At 37.0% G+C, this 25363-nt stretch overlaps 1 protein-coding gene across 2 annotated transcripts in view; it reads left to right on the forward strand.

The window, feature by feature from the left end:
• Window positions 1-25363, forward strand: part of MARCHF1 (membrane associated ring-CH-type finger 1) — a 125819-nt gene that overhangs the window by 20453 nt on the left and 80003 nt on the right. For both annotated transcript variants that reach the window (XM_058803545.1, XM_058803546.1), the window contains exon 2: window positions 17795-17934. In XM_058803545.1, coding sequence (XP_058659528.1) covers window positions 17833-17934 — 102 coding nt within the window. In that variant the 5' untranslated portion in view covers window positions 17795-17832. The remainder of the gene's footprint in view (window positions 1-17794; window positions 17935-25363) is intronic.

The following is a 25363-nucleotide window of genomic DNA, read 5'->3' on the forward strand; positions in this document are numbered from 1 at the left end:
TCATTAATATTAATGCCTTTGCAACTTTTGCATTTACAACTTCATGGATCCTTCCGGGGAGCAGTGCTGAAATCCAAGATCTTGATTTTACCATGGTAATCTTGAGCTTTGCATTCGTTACAGATTGTGTGTGCTTATTTAGGAAGTAGGCAAAGTCTTGCAGAGTTGGACTGAACTTCTAAAACCATCTTGCTTTTTGAACTTCTCTGGTAGGTCATGGTAATGACATATCCTAGTGATCGCAACAGCTGTTGGTGGTACTGGAAATTACAGGAGAATTGTTTCACATCACTAACTTTGCCAAAAAGGTCTGTCCTCTTTAGGTACACAGAACTGTATCAGAGTTAACTAAAATTGATGTGAGTCAACAAAAATAATCCTCAGAGGGGATTGCATATTTTCTCTGTCTAATTTTTTTCTCAGTCTAAGGTCTGTGGGACCTTTTGTTTGACAAACCCCTGGATTTTGCATTGAATTGCAAGTCGTGGCTTTATAAAATAACACTTCCTTTTTTCAAACCAGATATCCAGGTATTAGTGGATCAAGTGTTCTGTGTTTGGAGCTATTGCATTCAATGCTTCAGAATACAATTGTGTTTCTGTGTGTATAGTTGCAGCTCTCAGAGGACCTTCCAAATGAAACATTTGGTGCACTGCTCCTAAGGTTTTATGTGAGCATTGCTTCCCTTGGTTTCAGTATTTGCTTTGTTTTTAAAACATGTTAAAAAAAATCAGAAACAGTATAGGATGTGATCTTAAGGAAATAAATCATTCACCAGTGCATCTATTTTTAAAGGTTTGGAGTTTTATAAAAGGCAGGATGGAGTTAAAAAATATGTTAGGCAATTTAAGTAGTACTTTTGGTAATTTTCAATAATGGTAAAATAATAAGAATAAGCATAGAAGCACAGAATGGCCTGGGTTAGAAGGGACTGTAGAGGTCATCTTGTTCCACCCCCCTGCCATGGGCAGGGACACCTTCCACTAGACCAGGTTGTTCGGAGACCCATCCAGCCTGGGCTTGAACATCCCCAGGGATGAGGAGTCCACAACTTCTCTGGGTTACCTGTGCCAGTGCTTCACCCTCCTCACAGGAAAGAATTTCTTCCTAATACCTAATCTAAACCCACTCTTTTTCACTCCCCTTTCTTCTGTCATAGTAAATAATGTCTCTCCATCTCTTCAGTGGACCCCTTCAGGTACTGGAAGGCTGCAATTAGGTCACCCTGAAGCCTTCTTTTTGCCAGGCTGAACAATCCCAAATCTCCTAGACTTTTACCATTCAATTTCTGATGGGCTAGATTTTCAGGAGAGGGGGAAAATATTATGTGAAAGGCTAATATGATCCAAAAAATTTTTGAATTACTTTTTGAAGAATTTATTTGCAACTATAAGTTTTGCTTTTTGTTTGGATGAATAAGCTATATAGCAGTTGTGATGGTGATAATTTTATCTTTATATATTTGTCATCTTTAATTCCCCCCATTGACATTCATCACTGTGTGGAAGCAATGTAGAATTATCTTGTTGCAAATAGAGAACATACAAAACAACCTACAGAAATATATGAAAATTTTACTCTAAATAGTTAAAGTACTATGGTACTTTTATTAAAGTACACAGTTTACAGTACTTGCTGTGCCTCTCAGCCAATTGCTTGGCTTTTCCTATGAGGCCAGTATGGATAGGAACAGCTCTACAGGTGCACAGGTCAGCTGCAGAGCTCACCTACAGTTGTTCCTACCTGGACAGGGATGACTGCATGGGTAGGTTTTCCAGTCTGTACTTGACTTCACCCCTACCTATTACCCATGATGCAATCATCTATCACACGATCATTTATTGTTATTTCACACACCTCTCATTTCAGCCCCAAGTGTTCTTTAATTGGACTGAGTTTTGCATTTAGACCCAAGTTACTTAATTTTTATTCATGTCTAATTACTTTCAATTGCACAGTAAAAAACAGGATATGGTACAAATGAGTAGGCTGGATTCTGGTTTTAGTGTGCAATTAATATTTCTTTATTAAATTCCAAACACTTTTATCTATGGGGAGAAGAGTGGAATTGCAAAGATATGAAGAGAAGGCATTCTGTAATATGCTGTGTATTTTTGGATTAGACATGAAGTGATAGGAATTTCTCTTCAAAGCCTAGGCTGATTTGTTAACATCTGCATTTGGAAAATTTATGTAGTATTCAACACTTCATAGCAAACACTGAAAAAGAAGTGCTGAACCTGCAGCACCATTTTTATTTCCTCTAATCAGAAACAAATTGCAGTATAACTGAACTTTTTACTGTGTTTATTTAGTGATATGTAGCTAGAAACTTGCCATCTGAATGCTTTCAGTAGTGAACTATCTCAAGGGGAGGATTCAATAGTGAGCTATCTCAAGTATGAGAATTTTGAAAAGTCACTTTTGCTATGGGATTGGCTTGCTGCTGTCAGCATGCCAAATTTGAAACCAGATTGAAAGTTGTGAGTGTGTTACAGATCCTATTTTCAGCAATCTTCCTCTAGTGCTGAGAAAATATGAAATAAATCCTGTATAGAGAGGGATCGAGGAGCACCATGGAAGGCATCCACTAAATTGACCACTAAGTGGAAAAGCACACACCTCTACATTTTTGGACAAGTTTTGTCGCTTCCCTCCTCAGTTTAACATTACTTCATTCCTTACAAAATGTTTGGTAACATTTTATCCATCTGAAAATCACTGAAGTACTAAAGTGGATTTGTAATTTAAGTATTTATAAAAATTTGCCTCCCTGAAGTGAGTATCCTATTGCTAAATGTGCCCAGGAAACAGGGTTCTCTTTAGCCTCAGTTATTTTTTTCTTACTTCAAACTCTTACCTGTCACTGTGCACCAACAGAAATGTTAAATTTTTTTCCCTTTGTCATTGTGCTGTGCCCACCCTGAAGACTTGGTTTCTTCCTTCCTAACATATCTGTGGACATAGTCATGACTGTAAGGAAGGACATAGCTTATGCAAAAGGGGGAAATAGGTCTGATTACATATATATTATTCCTGACCATTCCTCATTATTTTACAGCTAGGCCTGTTGGCTAAGTATTTATTTTACAGGCCAGATTTCAACTTTCAACTTTCTTGCAGAATCTCATCCTCCCTCCACTGGTTTTGAATTTATAAAAAAAATACACCTCAAGGAGCTGTATTTCATTACATTAGGGGTTTAAAACTTAAGTTAAAGGATTTCAAGAGAATGATGGGTAGGCATTGAGTATCAGCTCAAAAGCTTTGTATTTCAAAAAACCAACACTACCTTAAAAAAGAGAGCCAATTTGTTAAATGCTCTCTTAATCACAGCTTTAGCTAATAATTTTGTTATTATATTGTCTGAATTATCCCAGAACAAGTGTTATATTTTGTTGTTTGTTGTTGTTTGTTGATTTCTGATCTTTCAAGTTCCAGAGACTTTGTGTCAGCAATGGTGTGGCCAGCAGGACCAGGGCAGGGATTGTCCCCTGTACTCAGCACTGGTGAGGCCACGCCTCAAATCCTGTGTCCAGTTCTGTGCCCCTCACTGCAGGAAGGACACTGAGGGGCTGGAGCATGTCCAGAGAAGGGTGACAGGGCTGGTGAAGGGTTTGAGCACAAATTTTGGGAGGAGCAGGGGGTGTGTAGTCTGGAGAAAAGAAGGCTTGGGGAGAGCCCAGGAAGAAGCTGCAATGAGGTGAAGGTTGGTCTGTGCTCCCAAGTAACACCTGACAGAACCAGTGGAAATTGCCTCAGGTTGCACCAGGGGAGGTTTAGATTGGATATTAGGAAAAAACTTCTTCACTGAAAGGCTGATCAAACACTGGAAGAGGCTGCCCAACAAAGGGACGAGTCACTGGAGCTATTTAAAGGAGGGGACATGTAGATGCAGTGCTTGGGGATCTGATTTAGTGGCTAACTTGGCACTGCTGGGTTAATGGTTGGATTTTATGATCTCTGAGGATTTTCCAACCTAAATGATTTTATGATTCTGTGTCTGTCAAGCGACATCACAACTCGTAAGAAAGATGATTCTTCTAATATTTAGAATGCTATGCCTTCTACTGCGTGTTTGCTTCCAGTCCTTTTATAAAGAGAGGTTTTCCATGCATCAGGCAAACTGGACTTGCTGAGTCCTGTGGTTATAGCAGATAGAACATCAAATTGCTTGCTCAAAGCTGTGATCAGGCAAGAAGTTTAGTGACCCCTTGTGATACAAGTTCCTTCAAATTCTTTAACATACATTATATAAATGCAATTATTTATTTTGTTAAAATTTGTGGTTCTTCAAATCTCATTGAAATGAGGCAGGGAACTCTCAGTTGCCATTATGGTAGGGAGGCCAAGTGACTTTTAAAAATCAACATTACCTATTTTTGATGTTTGAAGTAAAGAAGGTGTGCCAATGAGAGGCTATCAAGCTGACCCATTAATGGCTAAAACACTAGTAGAAATGCCAAATCACACAAAATTATGAACGCAATCCTTTCTCCCTAAAAAGATTGTCATTGAAAATAATTTTTTAAAATGAGCTGAAATTGAGTGTTATGACAGGAGAAGGTGCATTTATATGGGTGTATTAGTCTGCTTGTGAGAAAGTGATGCTCTCAGAAGATTATAATATATGCTATTATTTGATCACTACAAAAAAAAATTAAACCATGGATATATTGTCTTGGAAACTAGTGTCTCTTCAAGTCTTCTGTGGGATTTTTTTTTTTTATTTCAGTATAGAACAGTAAACTTTCTTAAAAATTACTGGATATTGCTTGTCTTAAAAAATTATTGATGCTAAAGATTATTCAGATTTGTTACTGTCTTCATTTCTCCTGCTAAACTCAGAAAAACCTTGATAAACTTTACTGTGGGGGGATTTTTCCTTTCTTTCTTTTTTAATTTGTGGAGCAGATGTTTGTCTTCTATGTGAGACATAAATTGTAGGATGTGGTAAAGGTGATGAAGTTTACACTTTTCATTTCCTTCAAAAGTTGCTGTAAAATCACCAGCTGTGTTCCCATGGGTTTATCAGTCAATTGCCCTACTCATGCAACCCTTGAAATTTAGGGAATGACAGATTTCACTGAGTCAGTTCTTGAAACAAATAATTTATTTTTGCTTAATTAGGTGAAATATAATTGTAAAATATGACATGTCTGTTTTTTCCAAACTCTTAGAAATCCTTAAATAATTAAGCCCATATGTTCCTTACTCTGGGCAAAACTGTTAAGATAGAACAAAGCCTGTTAAAAATTCAGGGATCTAGTGCAACTAGATAGCTGAGGAGGGTACATAATGTTAAGGGTTGTCACCAAGTTTTACACCTAGAATGAGGGGTTAACAGGATTTGAAAGCCACAAAACATTAGATTTTTACTGGTGAATGAAGGATTCCTGACAACTTGGGTCACATCTTCTAATGGCACATTGTACATTGGCAAGGGCAAAGCTGTTGGCACATTAAACTCCAGGTCCATCAGCACTCTTAAGATCTGTAAATTATGTATAGCACTGCCTTAGCCTCTGGTTGTGGTAGTATTGGAAAGATATGAATGTTATTGTGAGGCAGGTTTTATTCTCCTTCCTTGTAATATAAAATACCATGTGTTGCAGAGGTGAAAAACAAAGCCACATATCTATGAAAGACCTCACAAATTAAGTTTATGGATGTCACAAGTTTAAAGTGAGTGCTTAACATTAATGAAAAAGTCATAAAAGAATAATTGTCAGTATATTTTTTTCCAGTAAAAGAGCCAAAGAGGGGGAATACTTCAGGGAGGAAATTTTCCTTCCTAATTCTCATTCCATCCAGTCCCAGTAAAGGTTGCTCATAGCATAAATCCTGATGAAGTAATTATTAGGAGCGTTTTCCCTTAAAAGGTGTACAGGTAGGCACCTGTATTTCATGAGAATCAGAACAATAAGAGAGGCTTAATTCTGAGCTGTCACCTAAATGATTTCTGTGAAGTTTTAGAACTAAGGTATGTTAACTTGGACAGGAAGCAATCAGTTTTTCATTGGAATAAAAACACAGATACAGAAATGCTTGGGCATCCTTTCACAAGGATGCTTGGGCATCCTTTCTGGTGCCTCAAATTTCAGGTATGTATTGCTCAGGTGCAGTGTGGCCCCAGCTGTCTTGACATGTTCTTGCTGTGGTTTTGCTAACAAGCCTTCACATGTGGTGACTCCTGAGAAGGGCAGTGCTCCCGTGGCTTTTCAGAAGCCAGCCTTGTGGGTGGTGTTAGTTAATAACCACTTCTCACCTGAACTGCTTCCAGGCCTTGAACCCATGTCTGCAGTCCTATCACACATCAGCAAAGTAGATGTTTGGAGCCAGGCTGTCTCTGTCTGTGACTGTGTCAGAGGCACAAGTAATTTGTAACCTGTATGGTGAGGGACATGTGGGTAAAGGAGACTTTCTTCTGAGTGTTAATTGATGCCATACTAAAACCTGTGAGGAAATCAAAATTCATCTTTTGAAGAAGGACCTGGACAATGCAGTAAACATGGTTTCATGTAATGGGGTTTTCTTCTGCTCTCTGGGATTATTTTCCACTTTGAGTATGAAGTAATGCAAGGAAAAGCAGTATATGATAATGAAGTTATGGTGCATGTATGATAATCTGTAATAATTTTGATCTTTTTCTCTACTTATTATTTGCTTTGTCTGCCTCAGCAACTTTCCTCAAGCAAGAATTCCTAATGCTTAAAACAGGAAAACCCTACTGTAAAACCTTGAACACCTCTTCACTGCCGAAATAGCTCATATATTCCTGTTTGAGCCTATTGTTGCTCAACAGACACGTTTTTGTCTGACACAGAACTTTGCATAATGCCTGTGATTACTTACTTAAATATCTTTCTCAGGAAGGTATGACCTAAAGTTCTTTGAGAGTCCAGGTAAATAGTAATTTCTATTCCTTGTTCATTATACTGTTGACTTTCTACCAAGAACTGGAAGGGATCAAAGAAGCAGGATTTACCTTATTAGTATTCTGCCCATACTTTCTTATTACCTTATGGTTATCTGTTTCATTTTAGATTAGCTCATTCAGAAGGTGCCTGGCTTAATTATTCTGAAGACCATTAACGCTGTTTTTTCTAAAGGTAGTGACAGCATGAATTGCTTAGACAACCTTCACTTCTTGTGTGAAGCCAAAGAGTCAAGGCCTGGTTTCATCTCTGTGTGAGTTCTAACTGATCAAAACCCTATGATGCAATAGGCCAGAATAAATTAAAATTTACATGTAGCTTCTGTTCATTGTGAATATAGTTATGCCTCGCTATTAGTAATCAGTACTGTCAAGCAAAACTATTTCAAATGTTCAAAGTGAAACCAATCTCCTATTAATCTGAGATTCTTCATTATAAAACAGACAGTAAGCAGAGTTTATTGGTACCTTAATATCAATAAACCTGTGAAAAATTAGATTTTGCAACATAAATATTTAGATATACTGTATCTTCAGATATGTCTGAAATATAGATCTGTGACAGCAATAGGTCTGTGTTGACTCATTATGCAACATTTTTATCATAATTATTTAGTTGGAATTATGTTCCAACAGCAATTCTTGATATGAAGTGTCAGAAGGGTTTGGACAAAACTCTCAGGCACATGGTGTGAGTTGGGGTTGTTCCTGTGCAGGGCTGGAGTTGAACTCAGTGATCCTTGTGGGTCCCTTCCACCTCAGCATAATCTGTGATTCTGTGATATGATCAGTGCAATATCTACTGGACATGTTTTTAGTGATAACAGTGTATTACTGCTGTAAGTAACTCAGAAATGTCTAGAAGATCCTAATTGACTTCTCTCCAAGAACTACTATTTTTAGCTAAGCAGTCACAAACTAGAAGAATGGAGAAATGGCAAAAAAAGTCAGTGGGGCACAGTTGCTGGGAATAAGGGTCCAGTATCTTGCTTGTCACCTAGCAGGCAATCTTGGTTTGGTTTTACCAATCTCTAAATGTGAAAAGTGTGCATTCTGGTACTCCAGCATGGGAGCACTTCAGTGGCAAATGAAAAAAGAGTGTAATTTTCACACTTTTGATGCCTCTTCATAGCTGTACTGAGCTTACATGAAGCAAAATGTATTTTAATTCCCAGCATTGTTTCTGTTCCAGGACTTCTTTGTTAGTGTTATAAATTTAAGGACTGTAGGGTTGTTTCTGTAAAACTGTATGGAAATCCTTCTGTAGTAGAACTTCTACTCTGCTGAAAACCAATTTTGATCTGGCACCTTCATTCTATATTGCAGTCATGGGCTTTTACTTGCTGGGAAAAAGGACTTTTTGGGATGAAATTTTACATAGATGATAACAGAACGATGTGTTTCTTTCTGTCTTATGATAGAACTTATGTTTAAATGTCATTTTTAAAGAGAAGCAAAAAATTGAAACTATATGTTTTACTTGATATTATCATCTTAGACATCAGCTGGAGGTATATTTTTTGTGAAAATATACTTTTTGTTATAGTGCAGGAAACTTAAGGCATTAAAAACAATGTTTGTATTAACAACAACTGATAATTCTCTATGCAAACTGGACTCCCATGGGTTGCCAATAAAGACTTAAGTAAATGCTTGTGCAGGGAATTAATGTATTTTGTAAAAACACTGTGATTAGAGACACACATATATATGAAAATGAATAGTATAACAGAGAGCTGAGTGTCAAAATAATGCAAACCTTAATAGAACCTTAAACAAATAAAAATGTCATTGAATAAGAATTCACTGTAAAACATCTAAATTTCTAAATGAATAAAATTTGAATTCAAAGAATTGAGAAGCCAAAGAAAGAAGGTATAGCCTGTGTACCAGCTATTTTATATTGGACAAATGCTATATTTTCAAGTGATTTAAACAAACAGTACACGTTGATTAGTGCCAAAGGCAGAAGAAGCCAGAGTTGGTAAATGAAAAGACAGAAATTTTCAGAAAATAGGGAGAATAATCGTGTACTGATGGGGAGGAGGAAGCTGAAAAAACAGCCAGCCAGGGCAAATACTTATGTGCAAGGAAATTCTGTCAGTGAATTACATCAAGGCCGTGGAAGGCTCTGATTCCAGATCTTGTTGATTCACAAACATGGTTATCCTTGAGGAGGCATTTAGTACAGGTCAGAGAATCCCAGAATGCTTTGGGTTGGAAGGGACCTTAAAGATCACCTACTTCCAGCCTCCCTGCCACAGGCAGGAAATCTTCCTCTGGACCAGATTGCTCAGCCTCATCCAGGCTGACTTCAACACTCCTAGGGACAGGACATCACAACCTCTCTGGACGTCTGGTTCCAGTGCCTCACCATCCCCACAGCAGTGAATTTTTTTCCAATATCTAATCTAAACCTCCTTCAGCTTAAGGCCATTACTGTTTATTGTATCACTACACACTCTTTTAAAAAGTTCCTTTTCAGCTCTCTTATAGGCTCCCATTAGGTACTGGAAGGTTGCCCCAAGATGTCCTTTGAGGCCTCTCCAGGCTGAGCTGCCCCAACTCTCTGAGCCTGTCTGCATGGGAGAGGTGCTCCAGCCATAGGATCACCTGAGCCTGTTCTAACAGGCTCACATCTTTCCTGTGTTGGAGGCTCCCAAGCTGGGTGCAGCCTTCCAGGTGGGTCTCACAAGGGCAGAGCAGAGGGGCAGAATCCCCTCCCTTGGCCTGCTGGGGAGGGGATTCTGATCCAGATACAGCCCAGGATGTGGTTGCTTTCTGGGCTGCCAGTGCATTTTACCAGGTCATGTTGAGCTTTTTGTCCACCAGCATCCCCAAGCCCTTTTCTCTAGGGCTTCTCTCAATCCATTCTCTGCCCAGCCTGTGTTTTTGCTTGGGATTGTCCCCACACAGGTGCAGGACCTTGCACCTGGCCTTCTTGAACGTGAGGTTCTCACAGGCCCGCCTCAAGCTGGACAAGGTTCCTCTGGATGGCGTCCCTTCCCTCCAGTGTGTTGACGCAACTACACACCTTGATGGTGTTGGCAAACTTGCTGAGGTTGCCCCCAATCCCAGTGTGCATGTCTGGGCTGTGTGCTGCAATTGCATTGTCATCAGTGCTGTAAGGTGTCTTAGGAAAGCTAAGACACTGTCTCTGTTCTTCCCCTGCTGTAGAAGGACAAATAATTGGAATCTCTCTTGAGGGCAGGGCTCATGGCTTAGCCATGGAGCTGCTCTTCAGTGCAGCAGCTGACCAGGTTTTGGAGCAGGGCCTTTGCATGGGACTGCATGGACAGCTACTGCACAGCTGTGCCAGGCCACACTGCACACCTGCATGGGCGTCTCTGTGCCGTGCTGTGCTGCATACTCCTGTCCCAGTGTCAGCACCAGGGCTCAGTGTAGCCTAGTGGAAAGCAGTGTGAGTGGTAGCAAAGTCAGGAAAGGGCTGTCAGAGGTAGAGATCAAACCTTTGGGATGAGACTCAGCTGCCTGAGCTGCTGCACCACAGCCACCCAGAGTTAGAAATCTTTGTGTTTACCCAGTCACTAAAGGGAGCCAGGGAGCAATGCTGTGGTTTTTTTCTGCTGTACACTCAAGATTTCTGTTTTATAAGTTTATATTTTGTCAGTAATCTTGCCAATGTCATCTTCCTTCAAGGTTCTTTGGAAAGACTTGTGAGAGGGTGGATACTTACAGTGTGCTTAGAGAAACCAATGCTGTTTCTAGTTTTACACTTTAATTAGCAAGCACAACAAATACCACATCTTTAGTTTTTTAAAAATTGTTTGTGAGGAATGGTATATTATAACTGTGACATGCATATGGGCTGTGTGAATCTTAGCTCACTGACAGCTGTGTGAGTTGTGGTTTTAACTGCATGTACTGCATTGCTTTCATCTCACAAAGAAGCTCCCCCCAGTTTTCTCTGTGGAAAATAATGAGTAAACCATTATGGTCTGGCATTGTAATAAATTAGGTTCAGGCTTAATTTGAAACTATTGGAAGGCACTTTTAAGAGTCCCACTAATATAAGTTTAGAGGGCCATACTGGTATTCATAGAATCTTCTTGCACCTTTCCAGATTTATTATCTATTCAGGAAAACTTTTCTGTGTATTTCCCAACTACAAACATAAAAAAACTAGAAGGACTTGATAATATTTCAACTTTTTTTTTTCCTTTCTCAATTTCTCAAGGTTGTTTTTTGACAGCAACCAGAGCAACAAGAATAATTGCTTGCAATAATTATGCATTATTATTGTCTAATGAGAACCCCATTTAAAAAAAAATCAGCTATTTGAGTCATACTTTTGTTCCCATGCATTCATCTCTAAGTCCTTCTTTTGTAATTTGTTTTCTGGAAATTTTGGTCAAAAATTATCAAAGTAATATTATTCAAATGATTATTCACATAATTATTAGCTTTTAGGTTAATGTAACTTTACTTACGTAAGGGACTAGTTATTTAAGCTGTTACCAGTAACTGCAGTATTAGGCCAGTAGGCCAGTAATTATTTATAACTTAAATCCGTTTATCCTGAAGAAACCCTGAATAGGCCATCTGTCATGGCTTTCTACTAGCAGAGGTCAGATCCTAAGTCAGGTCATAAGTCATGATCACAATATCCACTAGAAGGGAGTAACATATTTCAGTATATTTCAGTTAGATTTAGGTGAACAGCTATTTAATTGGGCTTATTTAATCTTTATTAAAAAGGATTCCAAATCTTCTCCTTTGGTAAATCTGTCACAAATTTTCCTGACACATTTGGCTCTTCTGTCAGCTCGTTAGGTGGTATACCCTCGATGGCAACAAAAGTCTTCAAAATATTTAGCAGAATATTCTTGATTATAATGCATGCAACTTAACTTCAGTAAGTGTTCTAAATACCTTCCGACAGAATTATCAATTTTTGCCTTCTAACTAATTACAATTCAGGTCTTTAGTTTTTAGAAGAAAATAGCTGCACTTCAGTTTCCGGAGGTGACCCTGAATTTTCTACCAACTAGCACTCAGATTAACTATTTCATGATATTGATCAGTCAGAGAATACCTCCAGATTCATATTAGTGGATATGACTGCAATTCTCACTAATCACAGAATGGTTTGTGTTGGAAGGGCCCTTAAAGATCCAACCCATCTCCCATCGGCAGGGACACCTTCACTAGACTAGGTTGTTCAGAGCCCCATCCAACCTGGCCTTCAGCACTTCCAGGGATGGGATATCTGCAGCTTATCTGGGAAATCTGTTCCAGTGCCTCACCACCCTCGCAATGAAGAGTTCCTCTTAATATCCAATTTAAACCTACTCTCCCAGAGTTTGAAGCTATTCCCCCTTGTCCTGCCCTCTCCATTTTTCCTGTCTCCCTTCAGGTACTGGAAGGCTGTCACCCTTACCAGGAGTAAATTTCTTGAAAACACTGATTATTAACAATGGCAACCAGAAACCAATTTAACAGTTATGTTTTATAAAATTATATAGTAGAATATGAGAGCAAATGACTAATGCTAATGATGGGCTGAAGTTACCCTAAAAGAGATGCTGAAAACAATCTGAAGTGAGGTAAGAAAAATGGAGGAGACCAGCAAAGATAAAGTAGCAGTGGCCTGTCCTGCCCTGGAGTTGTTACAGATTGTGTTACAAAGAGCCATGATACCTAAGCAAGAGGATAAGCCCTTCTTTCCAGCAGTGATTGCCACTGTCTAGTGTGGGTTATGTGTGACTGACCTCTCAACAGGAGCACTCTCTGGACTGCTCACAAGCAAGAGCTTTCTATGTTTAAGAAGATTGTTTATAGCTGCCCAGAACTTTGTATTTGACAGAAAAAAAAATCTGTTAAAAATGCTACCCTGACAAAGGGGAGGTACTTCTGTTGGACCAAGCATGGTCTTAAGCGCATTTTGGTGTGTACACACCTGGTATTAAAATGAAATCTGATTTTCTCTTTTTTCTTTAAAGTTAATTTAAATTCAGTATTAATGATCTGTCCTTTGATACAGTGGTGTTTCATGGTTAAATTATGTCTTTCAGGTATTTAGCCTTTATTGGGCTTTTTACAAAAAAGTTACTTCTCTGTCTTATTGCACTTCATTAGTGAGCTCTGCTTGAAGCAAGGTGGATTTGATTTTACAGCATAAATATACCCTCCTTCTTCTGTAAATAAATCACATAACAATGGGAAGAAACCTTAAGAAATAACTTAATTTTTCATAAGCCGAATAAAGTCCATTAAAGACTTACTGTAACTTATTATGCCCTGTTCATTTGGATAATTGCATTCATAACTTCATGAGGTGGTTAATGCTTTAGCTTCATTTGGATTTTCTGCATTTTAACATATTTTGCTATTTCTGTATCTTCCCTGAAGAGTTTTCATTTGACAAGTGCTGGATATGGTTTATCAGGTGTATTTACCAGTCATATCTTTATTGTTGATTGAAGCTTTGATTTAAGCTACTTGTCAGTCATGTATGGCTAAATATATGCAAACTCACAAAGCAAAAACATCTACTTTGCTCTTGTTCTCAACTCCATGTTTGTGTCAAGGCTGTTGTCCTTCCTACTTGGGAATCTGATGCATCTGAAATTTCCACGAAGTCCTGAAGGATCGTGTGGGAGGGCTTAGGCACCCTTTCACTGCTCACCTGTAGCAGTGGCAAATACAATTCCATTGCTTTTTGAAGGTCTGAGGAAAATTCAACAGAGATGTTTAACCTTGAATGAACAAGGCATTCCCTTGAAGAGTAGCTGTGATATTAACAGCAAGAGCCTTTTAGGCAGCAAATTCATACTTGAGGATGGAATAGAGGTTGCTTATGAAAGTAGTTCAAAAACTGCGTCAGGAAATACAGATGTTTATGCAGTATCTAAATGTATAAAAGATGGGGGTTTCTTAAACATTAAATCAGTTGCCATAAATATACATTTCTCAACACTTACTTCTTGAAGTCTTCACAAATGCAAAATGGCATAATTACAATGCAAAAAAATTTACCATGGGGAACAAACATATTGGTGTTTTTCTAAAGAGCCTTGAATGATTTAAAATTGCTTTCTGCTTTACAAAAGAGGTACACTTCCTTGTGGGGGAAAAAAAGGAGTAGGACTATGAAGGCAAACATACCCACAAATTTTAAATTGTTAGTAGCCCAAAAGACTATTTTCTTTGAAAACATTTAGAGCTTTCTTGTCATGCTTTGGACGTAGTAGTTATGGAGTGGTTAAACAAAGCAATATTAGCTGCAATAATTTTTGTAGCAGTCATCTTAAATTTATTTATTTTCAGTGATTGAATTGTTGGAATCGATAAATGAAATATGCATCCATAGTTGTGACAAAAAAGAATCAAAGTCTTAAAGGACTAAGGACAACTTAAAATACATACTAGCAGTATAAGAGAAAAGAACAAATCAACAAAGGCTGGATTTAGTTAGAAATAATTCTATGGTTAATTATGGTGCAGGACCATCAAAGTAATTTCTTTAAAGAAAATGGATTAGATAATATAGGTATTCTTTAATAATATGCTGTATTTGGCAGTTTGCAAACTTAAACTATAAGTTCTGGAAAACTTGGTTATAATGTAATGTCTGATAGTCTAGAGAGGGGCTCTGATTCTGCAGCGGTTTTGAAAGAGCTGCATAGCTAAGTTAAATGACAGCTCTATTTTGTCTTTACAGATAGGGAAAGGCATTTAGATGTGCATAATTGGGTTTACTCTTCCAGTAGTGCCCTAGAAGCACTTCTGAAAACAGTCATTAATAAACATGACATGTTTGAATTCAGAATCTTGCCTACACTTAATGCAGAGGTGTCTGTGTATATCCAGTAACTATACAAGAAAGCTGGTACCATTATAGTCTTGCTTGGTGCCATCAGTCTAGGTGTCACCTTAATGATTCTTGTGCGTGTGTGCTTGTTTTCTGTTGGTCTCTGCATTGTTTTTAATGAGGCTAAAACATTAGGTATTTTATTAGGTATTATACAGGTACTTTAGGGTTGCTGCAGGTATCAATCAAGAAGATAAGACTTCTCTAGTCTGATGGCCTTTCATGCTATTTTAATTTGATGCTGGACTCAAAAAATTAGTCCTCTGTTTGGAGGGGCAGAAGGTCCTCAGCTCTTCTGAGGATTATATATTTTGCCTTTAAATTATGGAAATTTTTACAGGTAATTGCCATTTGTATGTGGAAAGTAATTTTTTCCCCCCGAATTAAAAAAAACCACTGGTGAATCACCATAGCACTGAGATATTACACCAAAACACTGAAAATAAAAACCAGTACCTGTACAACTGTTGACACAATCACATATATTCTAATATGAATTTATTTATTTTTTTAATATAGAAGTAATTTTAAAACCTGAGGTTGAGCTTCTTATTGGCAGAAGGTTTTAGTGTCATTATGTTGTTATGCTATAGCTACACTGGATTGTCCCTGTGAAACACAGCAGTCGTAGGATAATAACTGGCTGGTTAAGAAAAGCCAGTGGCTTACTGGTGACACAGAAATAGCAGAAACTGTCAGAGATTTCTCTTGCATCCAGCCCTTCAATTAATGGTTTTATCCAAATTAGCATAATTGATTAGAAGTCACAGCTTGGCAAGACTCAGAGAAGAGATAGATAATGAATAACAGTGGCTGTATTTATCTTAGCAGAGCTCAGTAGTCAAGGCTATTTGTATTTCAGTATTCCTGCAGCTCTGCTCCTGGAATATTTTGATGGTGTGCCAAACCATGCAGCTGGACAAATACCGTCACTTTGATTACTGTTGGGAATCTTTGAACACAGAGAACAAAACTTAGCTTAGCTAAAGAACAGTGTGTTTTGTGTTCAATTTCCTGCTGTTCTGTGATAGCGGTTAGATTCTGGTAAGGATTGAAAATCGTAACTTTTGTTACCTGAATCTGACTATGCTCCTGAATTAAGCGTGTAATCGTGTAATTTCTCTTCTCTTGCTAGATTTGTGATTTTTTTTAGCAATATTATGCTTTTATTTCAAACAAGTGGCTAATTTTTAATATATCATCCTTAACCTCTCTTTTTTTTTAGCATTGATATTGTACAAGATGGACAATAATTGTGTGTCCCTTTGCTTGGCTAACTTAAAAGTAAAAAATTTCTCACCTTAAAAATATGAATAAAGTAATTTTTAAATTTTTTTCAGAAATCTAGATGATGAATTAAGATTGTTTTCAGGAAACTTATTTGTGGTGGTTCTTCAGGTGTATGAGCAAGAGCAAAATCTTTCTTTCAGTTATGATCTGGACAGTGGCAGTCATTTTGATTGCTCAGGGCAAAAAATGAATTGCAAATCTTCCAAAGGGTTCTGCACACCAAAGAGACCAGAATAAGAGTGTACCTATATTCAAATGATTTCTTGTCTTCATGAGCACAGGCAGTATAGAAAGGATTGATTGATCTCTTACTGAGCATGCTTTTTTATCTCACATTGAGATTCAAAGGGACCAAAAAATTGAAAAAAAAAAAAAATCACTTAATCTGCTGTCTCACTCACTTAATCAATCTCCAGTGCAATAAAGCTAATGCTAATTTCCACTTATTCCTTTCACTTCCGTGAGGTTTTGTGGGGAATACAGCTTTGTGCATTTCATACTTGGAAAACTATATATTAATGGTTAAGTGTGGAAATGGTAGAGCTTATTCAGGAAGGGGTTGTAGTTTGTCAGACTCAGAACCTGGAAAGATAAAATCTGCTGTAAATGTATGCATAATTTGTGTCCTGCATGGAGATGTATTGCAGAAACAATAAACTTAAGTTACAAGTGCATAGTATTCAATGATGCTGCATACTGCCATGGGAGGTCTTCAGCATTATTGTATTTTTTTTTCCATTATTTTCCAGTTTTATTCAGTCTAGTGCTACCCTTATTTGGAGTACTAGGCACTTAGTCTGGAAGGTTAATCTTCCTGTTTATTATGTTTCATGATTCAGAAATAACAGAATAACACATTTTGAATTACATTATGTTATAAACAACCAGATTAGAAATTGCTTCAGATGTTGAGAATAAAATTGTTCTAAGTTGTTTTTTGTAATTAATTAGCAAAGTTTTGCACTGAATTCCTCCGTTGCCAACTTCACTTGGGAAGAAACAGATTGCGAGATTTAAACATACTTATGAGGATTTCTTACACTTAATAGTATCCTCTACTAGTGCTGCATTTCCAGAATGTGATAGTGTTATTTACAAGGTATTTTGTTATTGTTTCAAACTAGAAGTAAATTCAGAGGCAATTTGTAATTGGCACAGAGCATTTATTTCGGGTGTGCCTGCATTAGGTTTTGCTATTTACAACATATCCTAGCATAGCACTTCAAGATGAGCCAGGTATTCTGGAGTGTCTGGGCATGGGTAACATACAGGTTTGTGTGTTTTCGCACTGTTTATTTCTATCTAGTATCTGCTGCTGATTTAGGGCTGTTTCTCCTTATTTCAGTGAATGTGGGGGTTTGTATCCAAATGCTATATAGTTTTTGGGATGGTGCTAGTCTCAGAGGTGTTCTGTAATAAAGCCCCTTTAAAATAACACTCATCAAAATTTAAGTTACAACATGAGGAAGATTTAACATGGAGAGAAGGCACTGTATTTGCTGACACAAAAATAGTATTAATGCATGTAAGGTGCTCTGAAAATGCATGACTCTTTTCTAACCTTTATGGTTTAGCACTTTGGAATAATTTAGGAAAATATGTTCTTTTAAAAATATGTTTTACTAGCTTGTTCAGATATAACTTAAAAAGCTGTTTTAAAAGGCATGCATCCAGAGACATGCACACAATGAATTCAAAGTGTCAATGTTTCAGGGAATCTAAATTATTTTCAGAATTTCAGAAATTGAGAAGGGATAAGTGGAAGGAGAAAATGTTGGGCTGGTGCCAAGCGATAGCTCGTAACCCTCACAGACTTCCAAACAGCACAAGAACACCCGAGGTCTCAGGTGATGCTTCACATAACTCTACTTTGGTGAGTGAAAAGTTGCATTTTGTGACAGTGGCATGCTCAGAACTGGAGAGGTGTTAAATTTATTTTTAAAATTGTACTGTTTGCCATTGCTTGCATTTCCTCCATGTGTGAAACCCTTTGATATAACATCTGTTTGCTCTTTCAGTTTGCTTTTTTTGGTCTCTTATGTAATGCATGGTTCATTCTGACTTGCATGCTGTGTCTATAAACCAGTATTGATGTTTTGTCAATGGTGAAGTGTTTAAGCAGGAGATGACTGAGTATGGGTCACTTACATTCTTTGTGATCCTAATCAGTGCAATGGCATTTGGTCTCTGATGAATACAACTGGACATAATCTGAAGGCACCTCATTTACTCTTTGTTCCTGCCTGTAACAGGAACAAAGTGTCATGTGCCTAAACTTGTGGCAGACAGCTGGATTTTAAAATTATCTTCATATATTAAACATGCTGTTGCAAGAGATGGTTGAGTTTCTGCATGCAAAGCTCTTGATAGTAGATGTACAGGCAATGTAAAGTTGACAGTGTACGTGGTGGAGTTAAAATGTATCATTTGAAACTGAATAAAGTGACTTATTGATAAGAATTTTAATCCTGCAGTTTTTGTTCATTGAAATAAAGCCACTTACATCAGTAGACCTGGCCAGGTGAGTAAGAACTGGTACTTGTATGTAAAGGCATCCAACTGCCCTGTCTCTAAGAGGAAAAATTGTCTACTTGTCTGCTTGTTTTGATTCAACTGACATTTTCAGGCTACAGCAAGACTGAATATTTGAAATATATTCAGTTCGATATGCCTGCTCCAATTTCATTAATGAGTGTTAGATAGGCACTGTATTTCCCTATCTTTAAAAACAGGAGTGATCAGGAAATACTGCCCTGCAGTTCTTGAAACATGGACAGGGTGACAGCTAAGCTAAAAGGTGAATAATTGTTCCTCTCCACTGAAGAAATGTGCTAGTCCAAATGAAGAGACCATAGTCTGCTTGAATGCTGTTGAAGTTTTGGTGAAATAAAGCCCCTAATTAATGTGGCAAAATTATCGTGTTCAGTAGTAAATTGTATAGAATGTAAGTTTCTGCTATAAAAGAGAACACAAAAAGACAGCAGTAAAAGCTGCAAAGTTTATAGTTTTATATATATATTGTAGAATATTGTTATAGCTCACTTTCCTCTAGAATACTTTACTTTCAGAGAAATAAAGGAAATTAAAAATCAATGATTCCATTAGAAAAGATGCCAAGTATATTATCTCCACATTTAATTACTACTGCTATTTTATTTTTAAATTTTATTTAATTGCTTTTACTATTTAGCTATTAATAGTAACAGGAGGTAGCTATTACAGAATTGGGATATGTGGAAATTTGCATATTTTGATTTCTGCTTGACTGCTAGTCAACATTTAATTTGTTTTGATATTCATGAGATAAGCATTCCAATCTACCGGATGGGATTTAGAACTGATAAAATGGAAATACAGTTCAGAACTGGTGCATCCATAGACTTAGCATCTTTTAACCCTAATAATATTAAAACTTGTTCAAAAATAAGCTTGCATGTAGATTGAAGTGTGTGAGAAAGCCAGAAAAATAAACTACAATACTGGGGACAATACTGTGTGTCATTTAATATCGTGATTGGCTGTAGAACAATAATCCTCACAACAGGAAATAAAACAGTAATGTCTCTCGAGGCCTGCCAAGCTTTCCTTTTCATTTTCTTTGCTTCCCACTCTCATAACCATGACTTTTTCTATCCCTCACATCTGAAGAAAATTATATTCAGTATAAGCTTTTGCTGGCAATATCTTTCCAACTTGCAGGATGTTGACTGAAAATCCTTTTTTCACTTGTGAACATTTTTAATCTGAAATTTTGTTTGAAATCAATTTTGATTTTGCTTAGTAGTCATTACCTTTTCAATATTGAAAAATTTTCTGGCTGGTCTTGAGTGAAGATACAGAGTTTAGTGCTGGAAACTGAAAAATAGTGAAACAGCAGAAAATAAAGAATATAGCAAATTGTTCTAAGTGTACCAAGCCACTTCCAATGAGCTATTCAAGCCCCTTCTTTCCAATTAAACTGCATTTTTCATTGCATTGCAGCTCCTCTGTGGACCTGATTCCCTCAGTATGGGTTTTTTTTGTGAGTCTTGTGCCCATGTGGGTCTGTGTCATGAAGACACAGCTTTTTGCTTCCTTATTCTGTAGGTGACAAGTCTGGGTTTGGAAGGAAGCAAAGTGGAATGTAGACTGCATCTTTTTTTGACCTCTGCCATATGCTTTTGTGTACACTTCTAATGCAGCAGAATGTCTTCTTTATTTCTGAATTTCAGCTAAGGCGTTGAAAAATACTTTCCATTTAAAACTAAACCCCAAAGTGGGCATTTCACAATGCCGCTTTTCCGAAGGAAAATGATCTGGAAATGGCAGGCAATTCTCATTAATTTTTTCACAGAATCCTAGAATACCAGGATGGAAGCAATCTCAAGTATCATCTGGTCCAACCTTTCTTGGCATAAGCACCATACAGACAAGATGGCACAGTACCATGTCCTGCTCAGTCTTAGAAATATCCGGTGTTGGGGAATCCAGCACCTTACCTTTGGGGATTATTTCAATGGCTTATTATTCTCATTGCAGAACATTTTCCTCTTGTGTCTAATCAGAGTGTGCCCAACTTGTACCCATTACTTGTATTTTGCTTCTAGCTCCTTGTAAAAGGGAGTCTCCATTTCCTTTGTAGCCACCCTTGAAATCCTGGAATGTGATGATAATGTATATCTCTCCTAAGCTTTCCTTTCTCAAGGCTGAACAAACCCAGTTCTCTCAGCCTTTACTCGTGTGGCAGGAATTCCATTCCCAGTCCACTTTTATGGAAAGAAATATTTTTCTCTCTGTGAAAAACAGAAGAGAGCTTGCGGAGCGGGAAGCAGGTTATGATCATTAAGCAAATGCTTTTTTCATTAACCAAGTAAATGGAACACTGAATAGCACTGGAGAAAAAATAGAGAAGAATTAAGCTTATGAAAACACTGGAATGTATTTAAAGAGTTTAATAAAAGGAGTTGCCCCATTTCATTTTATTTGATTTTAAGATGTTCTAGCTTCATCCAAATCAAATAAATTCTGAAATATTTTAGCAGAATTCAACTAAGGCATCTTGGAAACATTTTTCTGTTACTGTTGTCAACTTAATTATAATAATACTTCCAAGCTTTATCACCTTAGTCTACTTCATTTGAAGTTTGAAACCTTGCATTCAGTTTTAGATGGCACTCTAGCTTCTTGATTCTGAGCACACCTTGAAAATTTTGAATCATTCTGTCATCAAAGGAGGTATAAGTTCTGAAAAAATACTGTTTAATAGTGTAGGTTGTGGATTTGGGGGGTTGTATTGATAGTTTCAGATTCGCAGTGAGTAAATATTTTTTTTATATTTAAAACAATTTCAAATAGTTGTTTAATTTGCTGTAGTAGAACATAAACCTGGAATTGACTTTGCTTCTCTGATAGCTAGAGATCATCTCTTTATCAAGCTGAATTTATTATTCATTTGTTTCTGTATACATTGTTTCTAAACTTTGAAGAGCCATCCTTTGTAATGTTCATCATATTTTGAGAGACCTGTAATACAATATTCCCTTTTTGTCATAGTTTCCATATTCCTATGTGTATCTTAAAATGTCTTGTTTATTCCTGCTCCAGTTTGAACAGGAATGACCAGTTATGCACAGTATTCCAGATCAAGCTTTCTGTTCCTAACAATTGTAACATTATTGCCTGTCAGTAGCACATTTATCATACTGCATAGATTTAGCATCACTTTATTGATACTTTTTTGTAGCTACTATTTTAGTTTTGAGATCAAACCTCTAGACTATGTTGAATTAGAATACATGAAAACTGTATAAATTCAAATTATTAATGTTCTTCTTTCTATTCACCAGGCAATATGCAAACTCATCTCTTTTCCATTTTTCCCTTTCTCTGATGTTTCTAAAATTGGGGAAAGAATAGTAATGTTTTTTCCTTTATTTGAAAAGAATCTAGATCTTGAATACTCATAATTTTATGCAGTAGTATTTGCCAGGTTTTTGTCTTCTGAAAAGATAATGGATATAATTGAAAATAAGAAATTTAAAATTATTTCTTCATTAATCACTCTGTGCTGACAGTATCTATTTATACTGTGATTCTGTAAGCATATGTATATGTGGTGGGTTCAAATGATTTTGATGGGAATATGTAAATATGTATTAACATTGATTAAGCAATTTGCCTAGAAGCAGTTCTGTGTCCAACTTTTTTTGCAGAATGCCTAGTGTTTCTCTGTGTCCTAGTTCAAAATCTGAGCGTTATTATAATCTATGTTCCCAATTGTTATTTGCAGCCTCTTCTGCACAGGGCATGGGCTAGTCCTTAATTCATTACATCACGTGAAACACACGGAGCTAATGGCACAAGAGCATGTACTTAGTGCTGAATTGTAGCCATTAGTATGAACCACTTCTCCTTGTTGTATTCCTAACCAGAATTTTAGGTGCATATATGTGGAACTATAGTCCTATAGTCAGGTGAGTAACTAGGTAATTTGTGTTTCTGTATGCAAATGAAATTTAGAAGTTATGACAAAGGATCAAGCATCTGATTTAACTCTAAGGAAGAATTTCTTTTTATGCGAGGAAATGATGCCATGTGCTTCTCCAACACAAAGTAAAATGTTATTATGAATGATCTGTTTGACATAGGTAGATCCCATGTTGCCACATCTGATTTTGACTAAGCAAGCTAATAGTAGACAACAGTCATTCTGAAATATAATTAAACAAACAAGGAAAAGTGAGGGTTTTGGGAGGTTTTTGCTGTTTGCCCTGACAGCTCAGCACCCTACAGCTGCTTTCTCACTTGATCAGTGGGATGGGGAAGAGAAGCAGAGAGGAAAGATGGGAAAGATAAGAGGGTTGAGGTAAAGACAGTTTAATAGGCAAGGCAAAAGCCACACATGAAAGCAAAGTAAGGAATTTATCCCCTGCTTCCCATGGGCAGTCACGTGTTCAGCCATCTCCAGGAAAGCTGGGCTCCATCATGTGTAACAGTTATTTGGGAAGAAAAATGCCACTCTGAATGTTTCTGCTTCCTCCTCCTCCTCCTTTCAGATTTATATGCTGAGCATGACACCACAGAACATGATGTAACCCTTTGGCCAGTTGGGATCAACCCTCCTGGCTATGTCCCCTCCCAACTCCTTGTGCAACCCCAGTGTCCTCGCTGGTAGGGTGGGGTGAGGAGCAGAAATGTTCTTGGTTGTAAGCCTTGCTTAGCAAAAACTGAAACAGCCCTGAGTTACTAACACTGTTTCCCGCAAAAACTGAAAGTGTAGCCCCATGTGAGCTGCGATGATGAAATTTAACTTTATTCCAGCCAAAACCGGTAGAGGTTCTCCTCCAATGATGATAAAGTGAGTATCTGGGATTTAACTGTAAGTTTTTTCTAGCTATGTGAGATTCTAATAGTGTAAGAATGATTTAGCACTAGATGATCTTTAAAGGTCCCATCTAGCCCTAACCATTCCTTATATCTGGGATCTTTATCTAAACACCCAAACTTAATTTCAGAATAAGAAGGAGTTCTTCATCTGAGTTTGAAGTGTTTAGCTGCCTGATTTTCGTCAAGATAATGTAATTCCTTGAAAATCTTGTGAAATAGGGTACATCTAAGTTTCCTTTTATATTGCAAGCCTTGAACTGTTAATCTGACAGGGAGTGATGAGATGTTTAAGATCTGTATTTTAATTTGTTATAAGAAAACCATGTAATTTAAAACTCAAAAACTAGATGTGAGAAAAGAGTAATTATCTAAGAATGTGGAGTTTTCTTCCGAATTATCATCTTATTTCTATAACTATTAAGTAGATTTTATGAATAAGGCTGCAGAACCAGCTAGGAAATCCACAATACCATACCTACAAAGGTCTCTATAAACTGATTTAAAAAATATAGTAGTAACATTAATATAATAGCCAAACAATGTGTACATGTGAGTAAAACTATGGAAGAGAGATTATGCAGAGAAATGTAATTTTAAAAGGTGTGGAACTGTTCACCAGTATAATAAATGATATGATTTCCCTAAGAATCTGTTCATGGGAAAGTTACGAAAGCTGCTCCTTGTACTGTAGGTGTTCCACATCCTTCTGCACAGTGCAGCATGCTGCCCAGCAGGGCAATTGTTTTAACAAAGTATTGCTTTACAATTTACAGGATCAGCCTAAGCTGGCAGAGGCCTCAGGAGCCATGGCACCCCAGGCCAATCTTGTTGATTTTCCTTATATTTAAACCAATTAGCAGTTGTAGCCTTGGTTACCGTCACCTTCTACGTTCTCACCGTGAATGTGATACATAGCGAGGATGTAAAGTTGTTAAGAGCTCATTTGGGTTCCTTTTCTCTGCATACATAAACAATTAGAGCAGGGTAGATGTAGGCAAAAGCTTTTGGGTAAGTCTCCACCAGTGTCACTTCATTATTTATGAGTGACAAAGATATGGTCAAGGTTTTACGTATTTGAACGGTGATTTCAGTTAGACTTCCCCTATGGCAGGCTTAAAATTACAATCTGCACTTAAAGAATTTTCATTTTGCCTTTTTTAACCAAAAACAGAGGCAACATAGAAAATTAATGGTATTTTGAATTTGTATGCACAAAAATAACTTTAATATTGGAGGAAAAAAGAAAAGCTTATTTGAATGCTGGATTCAATAATGCAGTAAAGTTGAAATATTACCACTATCATTATTAATCTTATTGTTATTATACTGCTATGTTTTATTTGGTTTTATAACTCAAATTATATTTTAGGTTTTTTAGCTGTTAGGTTTCTGCATTTATTATCAGTGAAATTTGCAACAGAATGTTTTTCTCTAGATAAAATTACTATAAAAAGACATTGACATAAAATGTGTTAAATGCCTGTGTCACTGTTTGAATAGGTTGTATTCAACTCTTTATTTTCCCCAGAATATTTCATGCATCTAGTGTCTCACAGCAGCATGTGCCCACAAAATTGCTTCAAATCTATTTCATATAAATTATTCATAATTTGTTTCCTTTTTGTATAATTGAAGCTGTAATTAATCTTTCACCTGGGGAAAAGGAGCATTCATTTCAATGTAGAATTTAACACCTATTAATTTTTTAGCTTTGAGGATGAGAGCTATATCTGACTACATTAGACTGTTTCCCATAATTTTTGACTGAAAGTTCAATAAATTATTTATCTAGAAATTTTTCATATGTTCATAAAAATCTTATATTTAAAGTATGTAAAACTTCAGGTTATGTGCGTTACAGGTGCTGAAACAAGAGGGAATTGCCAGATGACCATTTAGTTTCTATCTAGTAAATGAGTTCTTGAAAATGAGAAAAT

The sequence above is a fragment of the Ammospiza caudacuta genome, chromosome 4, assembly GCF_027887145.1.
Source record: "Ammospiza caudacuta isolate bAmmCau1 chromosome 4, bAmmCau1.pri, whole genome shotgun sequence".
Taxonomy (NCBI): domain Eukaryota; kingdom Metazoa; phylum Chordata; class Aves; order Passeriformes; family Passerellidae; genus Ammospiza; species Ammospiza caudacuta.